A 15,256-nucleotide genomic window follows, 5' to 3' on the forward strand; every position below is an offset into this window, starting at 1 on the left:
GTTGAGGCATGAGCTGTACAAGAACCTAGGACAATCTTATGCTAGAAAGCAAAAAATCTATCAAAGACTATCTGTTGTTGTTCACTCATTCAGTTGTGTCTGATTCTTTGTGACTCCATGGACTGTAGCATGCCAGGCTTTCCTGTGGTTCACTGTCTCCCAGAGTTTGCTCAAACTCATGTGCACTGAGTCGATGATGCCATGCAACCATCTCCCATCTCATTCTCTGAACCCATGTCAAAGACTATTGCAATCTAGTAAAAAAAAAAAAAAAAAGCCAGGGTTTCCCATTGGCTGAAAAATGGGACAGCTTGAGCATAACAAGAATAATGATTGTGGTGGATTGAAACAAATCAAACATATAAAAATCCGTAAGTTCAGAATGTTGTTACTTAAAACTGGTAAGCTTTGGAGTTTCTTACAGCATCAACTTATTATTCTGAAACTTGGTGAATAAGGGGAAATTTATCCTGCTCTGCCTGTACTAATTGTATTCAAGTTAACCAAGAATTGAAGAGAGAAAAATTCTTCTCCATAGACAATTTCCAACTAATAGGTACAGAAGGAATGGAAAAACTATAAAACCCACAGTTCTATAACTCCTACTGAAATAACGGATTGAGGTAACACTCATGAATGACTACTAAAACCATGGGACTTTTTAATGGAAAAATAAAACTGATACTACCTGAACTTCTGATTGATCTTAATATCACTAAAACTGAGACAGCCAGACATCATGTGTCTCTGTGGATGTGACAGACATCACACCACTATGTGTGTTTAGCACCACCTATGAATTGCTCTTTGCCCCCCCAAAAAATGAATCTGCATGTAATTAAACCTCTATAACTAACTTTCAACTTTATATGACACCATGAGGTTGCAATAAGCCATGGAGGAAATTCTATAGGACAAATGACTCAATTTCTTTAACAAATAAACATCAATTTAGAAAGTGAGTAGGGGTGAACTTTTATATAGTAAAAGAAGCTTAAGAGACACATCAACCAAATGTAATGTACAGGCAGTTTCATTCAGATTTAAGCCAATGAACTTTTCAAAACTGTTCTTGGGGTTCCCAAGGACACAACTTAGAGACTGAACAACAACAAGCAAATGAACTACAAAAAGCGATTTTTAGAAACTGGAGAAAAATGAGCAGGAACTGAGTGGTAGATGATCTTAACAAAGTGTAGGTCATCAACTTTGTTAGAGGGGATCATGATATTTTGTTTTTAAAAGTTCTTATTTGTTAGAGGTAGATACCGAAAGTGTTGCAGGTGAAATGATACAATGTTTGAGATTTGCTGTAAAACACTTCAGAAAAATTAAAATGGCTGTGTGTATGTGAGAGAGAGAGAGAGTTGGAGGGAGGGAGAGAGAGAGAGAAACAAGAATGACAATATGTTGATAAATGTTGGAGCTGGGTGTTAGGAACAAAGGGATCATTGGTCTAGTCTTTCTGTATATGTTTGAACAAGATCATAAACAAAATTAAATGTTGAATTTTGTTTTCAAAATGTTTTACTATGAAATACAGTAAATATACAGAAGTGTCTAGGAACCACTTAAAGAAAAGTATTGAAATATATCGTTATATGTCCATAACAGTGCAAAACATGAACGATTGCCATCTCTGCAAGTCCCCTTCTGTCCGTGCCTGAGCATCACACTCTTCTTCCTCAGAGAAAACCATTGTTATGAATTTTATGTTATAATCCCCTTGTCTTTCTTTATAGTTTTAAAAACACTACTCATGTACTTATTCTTACACAACATACTAGTCAGTTATTTTTTCTGTTTTTCAACTTCACACAAATGGAATCATGCTTTATGTTGACTTATTCTTGCAACATCAATTGCATGATGATCCGTGTTGCTGTTTTTAACTGTAGCTTATTCATTTTCAGTGCTGCAAAGTGTTCCGTTGTAGGCATGTACCACAGCCTTTTTTATCCATTCTACAGGTGGTAGACATTGGAGTTATTTTCAGTATATGATGAACATTCCTGTACATTTCTCTTGGTACACAGATAGAAAAAATTCTTTGAAATGGACACTCACAAGTCAAATTACTGTTTCATCAGATACATGCAAATACATTGGGAAAAGTCAAATGTTTTCTAAAGCAGCAGATGTACCAGTTTACATTTCTTCCAGTAAGCAGTGTTCTTGAGATATTCCCCTTTTATACATCTTCACCTACTCTTAATATTTTCAGAGTTCTTAATTTTTGCCAATCTGGTGATTGTGAAATGGTCTTACTATTTAAATTTGCACTTCCTTTATTACTTGGCTTACCCAGTGGCTCAGGGGTAAAGAATCCATCTACAATGCAGGAGCTGCAGGAGACACGGTTTCTATCCCTGGGTTGGGATGATACCCTGGAGGAGGATGTAAGCAACTCATTCCACTATTCTTGCTTGCAGAATTCCATAGACAGAGAAGCCTGGTGGGCTACAGTCCATAGGGTCTTAAAGAGTCAGACATGGTTGAAGTGACTTAGCATGCATACACACATGACTATCTCTTCAAGTATTATAGGGACATTTGTGTTTCCTCCTCTATGAAATAGACACATTCATTCTTTTGCTCACATTTTAACGTTTCTCTTTTTTAAGCTGATTTCAGAAAGTTCTTTATATATCCTATTAGCCTTTTATAGTTCATATGGATTGCAAATAACTATTTTGTGGCTTTGCATTTTCACTTTCTTTATAGAATCCTTTGATGAATCAAATTTAATCAATTTTTGAATTTTAATCAATATAGTCAAACTGATCAATTTTGCACTCTTGGTTACCTTATTAAAGAAATATTCCCTACTTCAAGGTGATAAAAATATTTTCTATATTGTCTTCTAACAGCTTTACAGTTTTTTTTTACATCTAGGTCTTTAATTCACTTACACTTCTTTCTTCTCCTTTTGTGAAACAGGATTCCAATTTCATTTTTCCATATGGACAGCCAGTTGACCCAAAACCATTTATTGAAAAGCTCATTCTTTCTCCACTGCTCTGCAATACTAACACAGTCATAAATCAAGTGTCTACATAATTGTGGGTGTACTGCTAGGCTCTGTAAAACAGACTGAATTTTCATCATCCAGAAAAAAGAAGAACAGTCTAAGTTTGGTCATTTCTTTTATCAACTGATGCCCAGAACCCCTGAAATTGTTCTTAATCTGTTCTCTTCCTTAAGTCACTCCTCTAAACCATTCCTAGTCCTGCTAGGCTCTTAATGCTGGTTAGTTCATGTCCATTCTCTTATCAAATACATTAAGAGGTCCCACACTGAAACAGTATAAAGAACTATTTTTAACCCCTAGCTAGACAGTGAACTATACTCTACTCTTCAGACTTATTAAACTCAACAGGATCCACCATACAGCAGAAGCTCAGTAAATACTAGTTTCCCTACAGGATTCACATGGGTTAACTGTTATTTTTTTTTTTTTTTTAATGAGAGTGTGATTTGCCTCTTGGCATATCCAAAATATTCTCATATGAACTTATGTTGTTTTTTTTCCAAAATGTTTAACCTAGAAATTTGTCTAAATCATATAAAGATAATAAAGGTTTCACTTCACTATTGCATTGTTTTAAGTATCTTACTAAACTTTTTGAAATATAATCAGATAAAAATGTAACTGTTTGACAAAATCAGGCATTTCATTTCAGCTTGATTTACCTTTGGGCTATTACGAAAACAGACTCTTGGAAATCCAAAATGACAAAACAGAGTAATCAAGGTCTATTTAATAACAAATTAATTTTTCATTACCCTTTATTAGATGTGCAACCACTTCAACTTGAGGGTGTGCTTTCTTACTTATCCTATTTGTACATTTTAGTATTATCTCTTGTTGAGCTAGAATGTAAAAGTCTTCTACAGGCAGCTTCAGGGACCAATTAACTCCATTAAATTATATCCAGTTACATAGTGAACTGAACCACGGCTGTCTGGGGCTGTCTGGAGCTGTGACAATCAGGAGATGGAGAGAGGCAGAAAAGGAGAGATTGATTTTAATATGTCACCGAAGCACACTGCAACAATATGCCAGCGTGACTTTCAAAATGGCCTTAAAATATTCCAAACTTAGGGAGTTTCCTTGCTCCTGAGTGGGAGTTGACAGACTGTCTGGCAGCATTAGAAACAGGCAGAGAAAAGCTGATGTCTATATTGTGTCCTCTAATGATAACATTCTGCCTCTTTGCGACATCTCCCCCTTAGAAGGATCCGTATATTTGGTGTGAGGGTGTGCGTGCGTGCGTGTGTGTGTGTGTGTGTGTGTGTACGCGCGCGCGCGAACCCCCCGCCCCCACCCCCGCCCCCCGCGCTTTTTGCCTCCTCCTGTGCGGAGGGCAGGGTTTCACCTCTCACATCTGGGAAAACCAAACCGAAGGACACTAACCCTCCCAAGGTCAACTAGAAAATTAGGCCTGGGGAGGGGGGATGGGGGGAACCGAACCCAGGTGTCCCCACTGCAGCTTTGGGGTTGGGCACTAAATCATTTTTCTTCTCTTGTGGGGGGAAAAAAAAAATCACTGGGTGGGGGTAAGTGAGAGATGAATCAGATCTCTTCCTCTTTCTCTCCTTTCCTCCCCTCCTCCTAAAGGAGATAAAAACTCATGAAAGCAAGCAAGGTGTCCACTCCGCAGTTCTTAAGCTGGGTCCCTCCAGTCTACCCCCACACTCCACCCCCAACACAAAGCGATCCGGGCTCCCAAGCTTTCGGTCCGTCCTACGCGGAGCCCGGGAGGTGAGGAGTGGTTAAAACTCAGCCCTCACCTCCAGCGGGTCCCGGATCCGCGGCGCCCAAGCCCCGCCCCCGCCGCCCTTCCCCCACGGCCTCGGCACGCCAGCCCCTCTCCCCTCTCCCAATCGGGCGCACCCACCCCAGATGCCGCCTGGCACCGAGCGCTGCCGCCGCCGCCGCAGCACTTTCCACTTGTATTGATCACCTCTCGGCCCCGCTCAGCCAGCTCGCCGGAGCGGAGCGCGGCCAGCGCGCCAGCCCTTGGCAGCCCCGGAGCAGTCGGGCTCCGGGAGGCAACTCCTTGGGAGCGCCCTGTCCGGGGTGCCCTCTGCGCTCTGCAGTGTCTTTCTCTCTGTCTGGGAGGAGAAGAAGGAGGAGGAGGAGAAGAAGGAGGAGGAGGACGTCTGGTCCGGGCTGGGAGGTGGAGCAGCGGCAGCCGCCGCCGCCGCCGCCGCCGGAAAGGGAGAGGCAGGAGAGATCGAGACTTGGAAACCCCAAACTGCCCGCGACCCTGCACAGCAGGCTCCCTTCCAGCTTCATGGGCAAAGTGTGGAAACAGCAGATGTACCCTCAGTACGCCACCTACTACTACCCCCAGTATCTTCAAGCGAAGGTAAGGGGCGCCGGGGACGGGGGGCGCCCGGGGCGCGCGCTGCTCGGGTCCGGGAGGGGCGAGCGGCGAGCTCCCGCCGCCCCCGGTGGAGTTGATGGAAGGTTGCTAACTATAGCGCTGGCCTGGGCGCAGCCGGGCGGCGCGCTGGGCGGCTGCTGCCCGCGGAACTGAGTGCGGGGATCGGGTTACAGAAAGCCTCGGGGGGAAAGACTAGACAGGAAAGAGCCGCCGGCCCCTTCCTGGCCCGGGAGGCGGGGAGGGTCGCGGGCCGAGCGGCGCCCCTAGCCGAGCGTTGGCTGCTCGGCCGCGGGTCCCGCTCGCGGCGCAGATCTGCGACCCCTTGTCCTGGGCCCCGCCCGGCGAGCTGTAACTCTCGGCTTCCCTCGGAGTGGCGCCGAACCTCCCGCCCCCCGGGGACGCCCCTCAGTCTCCCGCGCGCGCGATGACTGGGGCTCCGGGGGGGACGGGACTTTTCCCTCCCCGCCTCCGGCCCTGCGCGCCCGCCCCTCGCCTTGATCTTTGTGCGCTGTGGCACTTCACCTGGTTACTGATTTCTACTTTTACGCTGGTGTTTTGGGTAGGAAAGTGGCCAAAGTTCACTCAGCGTTCATTGATGTCCCTTGTAATCTTCCCTTTAGCTTCTGCAAAGGAGGGACAATGGGCAGATTTCGATGCAGAGAAAGAAGTGACTTCGTATTTAGTTTTGAAAACTGCTACCTTATATGTTTACCTACAGATCGATTTTCAGTGGTGCTTTCTCAGAAGTGGCCTTGGTACCCGCTGAGTAACACAGCAGATGACATGTAGTCATACAAATTGCGCCTGGCTTTCTGGGGACCCTGGGTGCGTTGTTAGTGGGCCTATCTTATTTTTGCTATAAGAATTTGTTGCCTTCTGAACTCATTTAAAAAAAATTATTGGGTCCATGAAAAGTGAGGGTTTCACTGCTTTGGAAGCTTTTTTCCAGTTTGGGAGGGCGAAAGTTGGATGCAAAGAATTTCGTCAGCTGTTAGCATCTCCTATCTGGACTCCTGGTGCCCTTCCAGATTACAGAACAATCAAGTGTGGGTACAGCCTCTGAACTTTCTGTGGAAGGTTGTTATCATGCCCTGCTTGCTGGCAGAGGGCATTTCAGGCCTGGTGCAGAGAATCTCTGATTCAACCTCGATAAGCATTTCTTTCTTACAGTGTGTGTGGTCCATGTTATGTACCTACATCATCGTTCTGTGTGTGTCCCTGTGGGTAAAATGACACTCATCTGCATAGAGACCTGAAATTTCTTAGCCCTCAAGGACCTCATTTTCACCCCCTCCTCAGTAATCGCCAGAAAGCAGCAAGATGGTAGCAGTAAGGATACCCATTACTCATTTTGGTGTGGTACTCTCTGTATTTGTGTTTGGGGACTGGTGGGTGGTACCCATATTTTGGTGAACTACATTGTAAATATAAGTTGTTTGGAGAAATTTTGAGGTGTAATCAATGCACTACCTTTTAGATATCATATATGTTTAATGCATTTGTTTAAATTATGCAGCATTGGGTACCTAAAGGACAGCCTATTCAACACTTAACTTTATGAATAATAAATAACATATACTCAGGTGAAGGAAAAAAGGCCATGTTTCTACAGGCACATTCACCTTAGTAATTTTTATGTACCATTAGTAAGTTAGAAACCAAGTACATAGCATTTAATATAGCTAATGCAATGCCATTTGGCTCTTTTTGCCCCGTAAATAATTGAAGAGAGAGACAAACGGCAAGAGCCTGCTCTAGTAATTAGGGTCGGATCCCAGAAAGCTTTAGGGCCCATTTTCTGAAAGTGTGCTTCCTACATAAAGCATTTAATATTGATTTGTGTTACAGTAAATGACAGTCTCAAAACATATCTTGCTGTTTCTACTCTGAAATCTGAAATCCTATTACTCTGAATCTCTTTGTTTCCGGAGAAAGACAGACATACTCACTTGACCTATATAACATGGTATTAAAGTTTGATAATTAAATCTAAATTCCCTGTTGTAAAGAATCTTGATTATCTCAAGAAGAGGCATCTCCTAAAATGTAAAGCGACTAGATGCAGATTTTAGGTAAGCATAATTGAGTACACATAGCTCTTTTTTTTCTCTCTTATCTAGTCTGTCTCTTGGTAACTTGGTATTATGAATCATTAAAAAAAAAATAGAGACCTGATTTGAACTGTAGTTAGTTTAAAAACAAGTGTTACCTAATCTACCTAAAGAGTTAATAAACTGACATCGTTATCTGTGGTCTGCAGTGATGATCCTTGCCTCTGTGTGTGTTTGTGTTCTAACCCTCCTGAAATATGGGATAGGTAGCATCACTGTTTAAAGTACAGTGATGTGTTTGCTAGACAGAGTTGTTTTGAAACTTCTGTTTGGAAGCTATATCAAAAACTGAAGAATGGTGTGGTCATTTACCAAGTGGTATTTGACTTAGACTTGTGATCAAGGGATGGATGTGATTGTTTTGAATTGAGAAAGAATAAATGGATGGGATTTCGTTTCCTCAAAAGGAATAGATACCAATGAAAATGGCACTTGAAAATCAGTTTTGTTACCATACTTTAAAAAGTTATCATATGTCAAATAATTTTTCTTATGTTAATCATCCAATCAGTCTGTTTTGAAAAATTTATTTAGTAATGTTTCTCTGTAGAAACGTATTAGTTACTTCTACATTCTATTAACAATTAGTAATCAAAAAATTATGGAGCTGTATTACAGCATGTGACCATATTTGTGTGCTTTATGCTTTGATAGCAGAAGAAAAGTAATACAGATGCAATAAACATAAAGTAAAATAGAGGATATTGTGGAAGGGCTGGACATGGGATGGAAATGAAGGACTCCAAAATTTTTATAATACTTTAGTGCAGAGTAACAGAGATTGCAAGTAACCTGATTTTACACGCTTGTTGAGTTTTTTGTATTTCTCTGTAAGGATGGTCTTATCACAGCAGGAGTCTCTTTATCACTTGACACATCCATTTTAAGATAGAGGTTGATGTAGCTTCATAAGTATAAGCACGTATTGTTTTGAAGGATTTTCTAAATTACTAAGAGACATTGTGTATTATTGAAAATAAAATTTGGTATCTACTTGTCAGATACACAGGAAACATTCTGACAATTTGATATATTTTAATTAAAATTTTGTATGTAGACCTTTTCACTTATCGTAAAGGAAACCCTTGAATTCTGTTTGTTTCAAAAATACCATGACGTATATTACTACCAATACGTGTACACAAATATTTATGGGAATTGAAATACTTATTCTAGTTCTTTTGAAGAAAGGGAAGTACAAAATGTTTTTTAAAGGTTAGCTGATATTTTGTACTATCTACAAGCAGTTTGACTCATTTGTGATCTTTATTCGTAGATTGTTTTGTGTAAGAGATGATCTATACTAGAAAAATGTTTGTTTCTAAAACAAATGTTTGTTTTAAAACTTTTTGTGTAAGTGTATGCCAGAGAAGATACCTGAACCTAGCCTAAAAATCTGAAAAATATTGAGCAATATACTTTGGTATTCTATTAATGAAACTACTAGGAAAAAAACTTTTTCTGAATTGAATTTTTGGGTACATTAATGTTTTGTTGAATGCCTTAATTTTTCCTTAGTTATAACCGCATGAATATTGTATCAGTCTGTTTCTTTGGGAATTAGGGGTCATGATTTGATACATGGACCTACTGAGTATATTAAGGTGGATTGGAGGTACAGTGGCATGATGTGAAGACTTGGGGTGCTTTGTGTCCTGAGAAGTAACTGTGTTTGGGAAATGAATAAAGTTTGTTTAAATGCATCAGTACATTAATACAATATTTTATATGAAGAATACACTTTCTTTTCATAAGTGGCCGAGATATTGTGGCTATCTGGAAGTAGTGTTGGAAGACTTAGGGTCATGGAAATGCTAAAATGAAGATGCATTATAATGAAATATTACAGGATCCTTCCCCTTGGATAGCCATTTCTTTTGAATTTCCATAATGCCTATATTTTTTATATGTTGGGAGCCAAATCTTACACTATTAGAATGGAACAGGGAAAAGATAAGTGAAAAGGAGGAGGAAAGTAATCATTTAGTATCAGTATAACCAGATATACTTTACATATTTGGTGATCTTGGCTTCAAATTTAAATTCAAATATGGCAATTCCCATGTAATACACTTTCATGAAAAAAAATTCCAAGCTTTTTGATATATTGCTTAGTCTTTATGTTTTGCTTAATAGTTTCTTGGAACTATTAATTATCCCAGCCTACTTAATGAAGACTGAAATTTTAAGTCCTAGGTCTTTATGCTAGGCAGCAGTAACTTTTCCCCTTTCTTTTTACTAAAGAAGGATTTGCTAGAAATGAAAATTCCTTTTTTCCCCTATATATACTTAACCAATAAAAATTATATGAGGAAGATCTAGAATGGAAGTAAAAATGATATGGACACCTAAATATCATTCATTCTTTTTAGAGATGAGGGATTTCTTATCTAGTTTGCTTTTTATTGGATTCTCAGTTCCTTAAAGTTTATTTTCCCCTAGCATGGTCTCCTTATCCTACGTTGAATCTCTTTTCAAAGGCTATCAGCTGTCCATATTTCTTATTTGATTTGCAGAACACTAGGTGCTAAGTAAATGCTTGTTACTGACTATTATATTCTGAATAACTACATGCAAAATTTTCTTAGACCAGAAAAAAATTATAGACCAAAATCTACAAATATAATAACTCAACCTAATTTTCTAATGAAATCTCAATATAGTTTGATTTGAATTTTAATTTATCTTGTTCCTGTAATGAAAACTTTCATTTTATGAAGATCACTAAGATGAATTACATATCAATTGGTCCATGCTTAATTTATGAAATCAAAGTAACTTTTTTTTTTACAGTCTTTATTAAAGATTATGGCATCAGAAAAAAAGATCTCATAGTGTTATATCAAAGAGGGGAGTGTTACGTGTGATGAATTGGTTACTTAGCATGTGTTTGCCTCTTACTACTGGCCCCCACCAACACAATCCAAACTTTTTCTGCCTAATTTTCAAGAAAATCCTTTTTTTTCCCCCGATATTTTTCAGATGTGGTAAAAACATTTATTCATTTAATAAATAATAACTAAAATATGAACTAGCCTCAGGTTGTTCAGAATTATAATTATCTGTGTTACTGAGTGGTGTATTACCTTAAATATGACATTTAGCTACCTAGTTTTTTATCCCATTCATTGGGATATTACAGGAATAAACAGGAACATAACTCAGTTGTTCTTAAGTGGAGGTGTTTTATTCAATGTAACTTTACTTAAAGAAAATGTAGTAATGATATGTCAGTGATTTAAATGCAGTGCCATAATATTTGGTACACAATTAAGCTGTATATTCAAAATTGAGCATTGGGCTTGGGGATTTTATGTGGAATGAATGTAAATGTCCTGGTTTCTCTGCTGTATCATTTTAACAAGTAAGTGGTAAAACCTGGTGCCTTGGGAGAAGCAGCAGTTGGATGACACAGACGTTTACCACCCAGAGTTTGGTCCGATGATACACAGCAAAATGCCTTCTTATAGAGTGTATGTGTCAAACACACATGCAGATTTGAGCGCACACACAGATGTGAGAACAGAAACTAAGTCATTTCTTAATCAGGTAGATATGTGGGGGAAAGTGTAAAGAGAGAGAATGTTGACAGCCAAGCTAGCAAGCTAAACATGTATCTTACATATTGAATTCCTTATTTTTGCTTAATGCATCTAGTCTCCTTAACATAATTATATGAATATTTAACATTTTCAAACAAGCATTGGAAAAAAAGTGTATCAAAGATGGTGAGAAAGAAAAGGGGGCAAAATTCAACATCTAGACCTCCAAGAGGAGAAAATGTTCAGTCTAAAAGTGAACATTCTTGTTCTCCATATATTGTCTTCTAGCTAATTCTTAAATGCATGCATTTGCCATTTTAGAGGAAGGGGTAACAGTCTTCTGGATGATATATGTGAAAATCTAGATTCTAAAAGAGAGATTAGATGCTAATATGAAAAATTAACTTGCTTGTAAATCTGGTACTGTGGCTTTCCTGGTGGCTCAGATGGTAAAGAATATGCCTACAATGTGGGACACTCGGGTGCAATCCCTGGGTTGGGAAGATCCCCTGGAGAAGGGAATGACTACCCACTTCTGTATGCTTGCCTGGAGAATCCCATGGGCAGAGGAACCTGGGGGACTATATATAGTCCACAGGGTTGCAAAGAGTTGGACATGACTGATCAACTAACACTTTCACTATAAACACACAAAATCAACGTCTTGTGGATGATTGCCTGCAATGACTCTATTCTGGAATTAGGCTAAATTTTAAGCTAGTGTTTGTGGGAAATTGCTGAGGCTCTTGAAGGGCTATAATACTAATGAAGTTATTGTATTTCCCTAGTCACCCTAGAGCACCATTGTCTGCTTTGGGTATTGGGAAAGGTAAGGGAGTGTAATATCTGGTCCTTGCTGTCCAGCTGCCAGCAAAGACAGAATAGACATATTTTAAGACATAAGCAAAGAATATTTTCAAAATAGTTCATCCAGGAAGACAGCATACCAACCAAGGGTCTGAGTGACAGGAAGGCTCTCTGATCCACATGTGGGATTAAAAACTGTCATGTGTATTGTGAGAAAAGGTAAAGTGCTAATAAAAAGTTATAACAAACCTGGGAATTTTATAGAGAAATGGGCTTTAGATTAATGAATGAAAATTTCTTAAATTGATAATCGCTATTGTTTCGTATATTTTCTGCTCTGTAATCCTCTTAGGACTACTTAAGAGTTTTAAAGAATATTACTTTTTCATAATTTAACTCCTTCTCCTCAAAGTTTCATGTTCAGTTACCTTATTTTACATTATTATGTTTCCAGTTTTATGCTTATAAATGTGCTATTAAGCCCACCTATTAGGGTTGTGACAGGCTGGAAATATAATCCTTAAATGATGACATAATTGTGATACGGAAATTTTACTTTTATCATTTGAAGTGATGTTTATTTCTTCTAATTTGTTAGTGTGTTTGGAGTTGTTAGGCGTCATTGTGTGTCTGCAGTCTACATGGTGACAATGTATTTAGTGTGAGCTGACATTTCATCAGAAAATAACAGATTTTTTATTATTCCTGATCTTTCAGGATTATAGCTTTTTATTCTCTTTATTTGGTCATTATCTAGCTTTAATTTTTTTAAAAATAAGCTCTGCAGTGGTTCTAACTCCTTCAGGAGTCATATTATCCTCTGGTCTCAGTGTGGGACACTGAACCCATCCTTCTAGCTACCCTTTGAACAACACATGCTTTTGGGTTGCTGGGTCGAGGAAAAAAGAAAAAGATGGTTTCAGGAAGAGTTTTTGTGCAACAAAACAAGATGATTTCATAGATATCATGAATAATTTTTACCAATCTTGAAGAAAAAATACATCATCTTCCCAGCTTTCCCAAGTGGGTAGATCCACCTTATATGATACTGATTTTATTTTTTATAAGTTGAAAATTGCTAATTAGAATGGACAGAGTTTGATGGATACATCATGGAATTCTATGCTTTTTCTGAATTTGAGTTTTGGGGGGAGGGAAATCAAAATTGCCAAAAAAGAATTTTAGGTCATAAACCTACATTTCTATTGTACTTAAGCTCCTCAAATGACAATATACTAGTCCCCCATATTTAACACTTTTTAAACATGGTGATTTTGAGAGCTGTAATTGAGAGAATATTTGTGCTGAAAAACCTCTAAACCCTTCTCCGTATGTGGAATAACAGTGAAATATTTTCACAGTTTGAAATAAAATCTCATAAAATATTTGCTTACAAGGAGAAGTACATCATATCAGAAATTTGTAATACCACCAATTTTACCTTTGTCTTCTCAGCAGTAATTTAGATTCAGTACCAAACAGGCTTTTGACAAATGCAGACATTTATAGAAAGGAAAATTTGCCAGTTTTTATTTTCAGGTCTTTAACTGAAATACTCCCAAAGTCCTCTCTGCCACCTATAGAGCACAACTTTGATTAATTTCATTGTTTAAAAAATGGAAGCCTTAGGAAAAAAAGTTCCTGGTCTCAATCAGTTCTTGGGTTTTATTCTACGTGATTATTTGCATACTTTTATTAACAACAACAGCAACACACAAAAAGAACTGGCTAGAAGAGAAACTTCTCTAACAGAAATTCTATTGCTAGGCAAATGATATTTTTGAGAACGCTATGTGATTTTTCTGTGATTGGGTATAAGAAAGAAAGAAAGAAAGAAAGAAAGTGAAGTCGCTCAGTCGTGTCCGAATCTTTGTGACCGCATGGACTGTAGCCTACCAGGCTCCTCTGTCCATGGGATTCTCCAGGCAGGAGTACTGGAGTGGGTTGCCATTTCCTTCTCCAGGGGATCTTCCCAACTCAGGGATCGGGCCAGGGTCTCCCACATTCCAGGCAGACGCTTTAACCTCTGAGCCGCCAGAGAAGTATAGCTTATCTTAAAAATGAATTGCGTTTACAACAAGTTTTGTTCCAAAAAAGTTCACATATCACTTACTTAGTACTTGAAATTCATCTAGTACATTTCATATATAAATTGTTATCTTTCATTAAAGGGTTCCCAGCCAACCCATATGGGCCTGTGAAAGTAACCCACTTTATAGTTCACATACAGTTGTTATGTATTGGTCCTACCACATGTGCTTCCCAGATGGTGCTAGTGGTAAAGAACCCACCTGCCAAGGTTCCCTGGAGAAGGACATGACAACTCACTGCAGTATTCTTTCCTGGAGAATCCCATGGACAGAGAGCCTGGCAGAATGCAATCCCTAGGGTTGCACAGAGTCTGACACAGCTGAAGGAACTTTAGCATGCACTCGCGCTTAGAACCAAATCATCATAAAGAACAATGTTTCTTGGAGGAGGAGGGTAAGTATTCAGAGTTGGAACTCCGAGTACCCCTCTTTGCCCCCTTTAAGGGGGAGTGAGAAGTTTTTCTTAACTCACCTGAGGGGCAGTGGGAAGACTCGAGCTCCCTCAACAGGGCTTTTGAGCTTACCGGACTGGGGACTAGGTTTTAAGATGAGGAGGGACGTGTGGCTTGTGCAGTCACAAGGGGCAGGGATTTGTGGAAGTGGGAGTTGTGGGCACTGGAGCGTCTTGCTGGGTTAAGCCTTGGGGGCCCTGCTCACTCCTCACTCCTGAGACTAGCTCCCCACGTACTTGTTTTCTTTTCCTCCTGGTCTCACAGATAATCTCTTGTTCTCCTTCCTCCTAGCCCACCCTCAATTTTTATAAAGCATTCCAAAGCTAGATTCTAAGAAGTAGTGTTTTGCATCCCTAGCTCATCACTGGCTAGATTACTACAGCCTTGCCAATTTCTCTCGTCTTCTGTAGCACCAAATCAGGCAAACAGCTCTTGAGGCTGGTAACAAAAAGGAAACCAAAAGAGAAAGAAAACATCGTCCAGTGCCATCACTTCTATTTCCACCAAGTCCCGGTCTAACAATGCTCCATAACACTTCAGTTCAGTTCAGTCGCTCAGTTGTGTCTGATTCTTTGCAACCCCATGGACTGTAGCACACCAGGCTTTCCTGTCCATCACCAACTTCCAGAGCTTACTCAAACTCATGTCCATTGATGCCATCCAACTATCTCATCCTCTAGCATCCCCTTCTCCTCCCACCTTCAATCTTTCCCAGCATCAGGATCTTTTCAAATAAGTCGGTTTTTCACATCAGGTGGCCAAAGTGTTGGAGTTTCAGCTTCAGCATCAATCCTTCCAATGAATATTCAGGACTGATTTCCTTCAGGATGAACTGGTTGGATCTCTTTGCTGTCCAAGGGA

General features: G+C 39.5%; 1 protein-coding gene across 5 annotated transcripts in view; it reads left to right on the forward strand.

The window, feature by feature from the left end:
* Positions 1-4,904: 4,904 nt before the first annotated feature.
* RBMS1 (RNA binding motif single stranded interacting protein 1) overlaps positions 4,905-15,256 on the forward strand; it is a 213,470-nt gene continuing 203,118 nt past the window's right edge. For 3 of the 5 annotated variants that reach the window (XM_043894571.1, XM_043894574.1, XM_043894572.1), the window contains exon 1: positions 4,911-5,375. In XM_043894571.1, coding sequence (XP_043750506.1) covers positions 5,301-5,375 — 75 coding nt within the window. In that variant the 5' untranslated portion in view covers positions 4,911-5,300. Of the gene's footprint in view, positions 5,376-15,256 lie in introns of all 5 variants that reach the window. The other 2 variants (XM_043894576.1, XM_043894577.1) reach the window with 1 other exon arrangement.

The sequence above is a fragment of the Cervus elaphus genome, chromosome 33, assembly GCF_910594005.1.
Source record: "Cervus elaphus chromosome 33, mCerEla1.1, whole genome shotgun sequence".
Classification (NCBI taxonomy): domain Eukaryota; kingdom Metazoa; phylum Chordata; class Mammalia; order Artiodactyla; family Cervidae; genus Cervus; species Cervus elaphus.